General features: G+C 40.2%; 1 protein-coding gene across 1 annotated transcript in view; it reads right to left on the minus strand.

Annotated features, from left to right (window-relative positions):
* The window catches only part of LOC107293278 (actin-binding LIM protein 3-like), a gene marked incomplete at its 3' end in the record, with an annotated part of 29,722 nt that extends 27,751 nt beyond the window's left edge, over nt 1-1,971 (minus strand). The window contains exons 1-2 of the mRNA XM_015822428.1: nt 1,897-1,971; nt 875-1,037 (exon numbers count right to left, since the gene is read on the minus strand). Of these exons, the coding sequence (XP_015677914.1) occupies nt 875-1,037; nt 1,897-1,971 (238 nt within the window). The remainder of the gene's footprint in view (nt 1-874; nt 1,038-1,896) is intronic.
* Between the last annotated feature and the right edge of the window lie 807 nt (nt 1,972-2,778).

Here is a 2,778-nt window from a genome sequence, read left to right on the forward strand (position 1 = left end):
GTGTATGGAAAGAAGCCCAATGTAATCCCACCTTGATTTGTTTATTATATGGTGGAAGAAAGAGAAATTTGGATAGGCTTTCAAGACTGATATCAGAAATTCCAGGATAGCTCTTGGTTATTCTAACTTACAATTCTTGATAGAGAGAGAGAGAGAGGGAGGGAGAGAGGGAGAGAGAAAGGGAGAGAGAGAGAGAGAGAGAGGGAGAGAGAGAGAGATCATTCTTAGTATAGCTTTTTTTATCAGATTAACAGGCATGACTTCCTCCCGAATATCTTTGAAATTACACATCAATGAAGATTCTTAGACTTCTACTAAAAAATCTCTAGGTAAATTCATGAAAATACCATTGTAGAGGCTTTAGGAATGAGTAATACACTGGGTTTAAATGCACATTTCCAGTTTAAGCAAGAACCTTCTCACTTTTCCTAACCCCAATTAAACCCAGGTTCCTCCTTTTCAAATTTTTGTATGCTATCAACTCCACCTACTGACCTATATTGTGGCCAAAGGAACTCATTTATCAGTATTCTGCAACTGCTTAAGGACATTCCATTTAGTTTGCACTGTACTTCTTTCTAATCCTAACACCAAGTTTTCAAGGACCAAGACAGAAGACAGGCATGCCTCTGTTAAAATGTTTTCATTGCATATTTTTTGAATTGTAAGTCACTCAGAGTAATTGATTGAGGCTGTAGGAATTAAATAAATAAATAAAATATTTATATAATTAAATAAATCAATACAAATAAATAAAGGCACCATAACCTCTGGCCCTTTCTCTTCACTCTGTATGTAAATGGACCTACTGGCATCCTATACTTTAAATAGGTTCACAATCCTGTCTCAGCTTGGAATAACATGGAGCACTTACCCTGGCATGTGAAACATCTGATGTGGAAGTGATTGTTCTGGACACGCACCACCTCGCCTTTACAAGTATCTCCACAGCGATAGCACTGAATTATGGTGGGACGCCCCCCAGAGTTGTATGGGTTTTGTTGAAAAGGAACTGCTGGTGAAAGTAAAACATACAGCTTATTAGTGGGGCACAAGAGGGGGGTATATCCCAAACCAGTTGGCTATTTAGCTATTTGCTCTTTACCTATACACACAAATACATACAAATGTAATTATACTCTTAGTCACGTCTTTCTTCAGATGTTCCCTGTAGTGAAAATGATTTCCTGACTATCGAACGCCATTTCCCCTAGTGACTTGCAGCTTATCATAGCATCAGTCAGTCATCACCGAAATGACAGAAAACCTGCCCTCATTGCAATTATTTTGGCACAATGATAGTTGGAGGACTCTAGCCGATGCTACAAGTCACCAATGATGAAATTACCTAGGAGAAGGAGGAGCTAGCTAGCCAATCCTTTGTTTCAAGTAACAGAAAGATCAGAGGCAAAAGCTGATTGAGAAAGGAAGAGCAAAGACTGAAAGCAGTTTATGTATTTTGCCTATTGTAAACAAACTCTTCTTTAGCTCAAAGTTTCCCCACCCATTCTTCATAAGCTAAGGCTGGAAAGAACACTTGATGAGAGCTATTTCAAGGACTGCCATTTGACATGTGTTGCTGTTCCTTGGAAAAATAAAAGCAGAGGGTCAAGAAGTTATTGTGTCTGAGGGTTGCCTGCTTGAGGAGGTCTTGAATTCTCCTGGGATCCACACAGCAGATGCTAGGGACTGATTTGTTCAGGTTAGTTCAACTAGACCTGAGAATTCTTCTCCAAAAATGTCTCTGCGGGTAGGTGTATCACATAGAGAGAAGAGAGAAAGAGAAAAGTAAGCTGTTGGTTTTAGAAAGCCCCAAGAGACTTGGCTGAGAGATAAGCTTTCGTGTTTCTTTTCTCCTGAAGTTTGCTCAGCAAAGTAATCTGTGCTGCAGATTACTGGAGGCCTCTCAAAATGACCAAACATTCTTCTCAGACCATGCTCTTGAGAGTACAGCACCAATGATAATGCCATCCTATTAGAGAAAAGGAGAGAGAAAACCCCTTTTTTTATCAGGGGGATCGTTTGAGGACATCTGAGGACAAGACAGCCTGTTGAAAGCCTTAGAAACTCTCTTTCTCTGACACACTCGGGCTGTACTTTCAGTCTGGCAATCCTAGCGATTCCAGTCCATGGTTTTTGTGCAGTTAGTTCATCTTTTTCTCCTTACAAGTTAATTTTTAATGTGTGGTAACGGGAAAAAAAAGGGAGAAAAAGTGATGGAAAATATTGGAAGATTATACGTGGAAGATGATAACTGAATCTCATAAGTGAGTCAGGAAATGAGATAAGCTCACATATTCCTTGGTGAGATCTATGTGCCTCAACTAGAGAGGGGAAGTGCTTAGCCTTCAAAAGCCTATTAAGAAAGAAAAAAAAAAGACAATTCACCACTCAGTGGTGGAGGGGGCTGGCTTTTGTGCCTGTGCATCTCCAATCATGTGCTCAGAACTGCATAGCACACAACGTACCGGCAACTGCGACAAAAATGCTTCCTATTTCCAGTGACGAAATACTGCAATGTGATTGCTGAATAATGCACGATACACACACCAAAAGCATTTCCTTGGGAAAACATGTTCAGCTTTCCTAAGGCAGATTCTGTGCATTGCCTGGAAATCACTGTAGTTTTAATTTTCCTTCCTTTCAACCTCTACACCAGACTGTTTGCTTTGCCTGCCTTATCTTTCTGTCCTCTGATCTCTGAATACGTTCCTTCCTAACTCCTCTGTTTTTCCAAGATCCTCAAACTGCAGGTAACCAATGGTCTCCTGCACCTTT

The sequence above is a fragment of the Protobothrops mucrosquamatus genome, unplaced genomic scaffold (assembly GCF_001527695.2).
Source record: "Protobothrops mucrosquamatus isolate PMUCROS unplaced genomic scaffold, P.Mucros_1.0 scaffold1561, whole genome shotgun sequence".
Lineage (NCBI taxonomy): Eukaryota > Metazoa > Chordata > Lepidosauria > Squamata > Viperidae > Protobothrops > Protobothrops mucrosquamatus.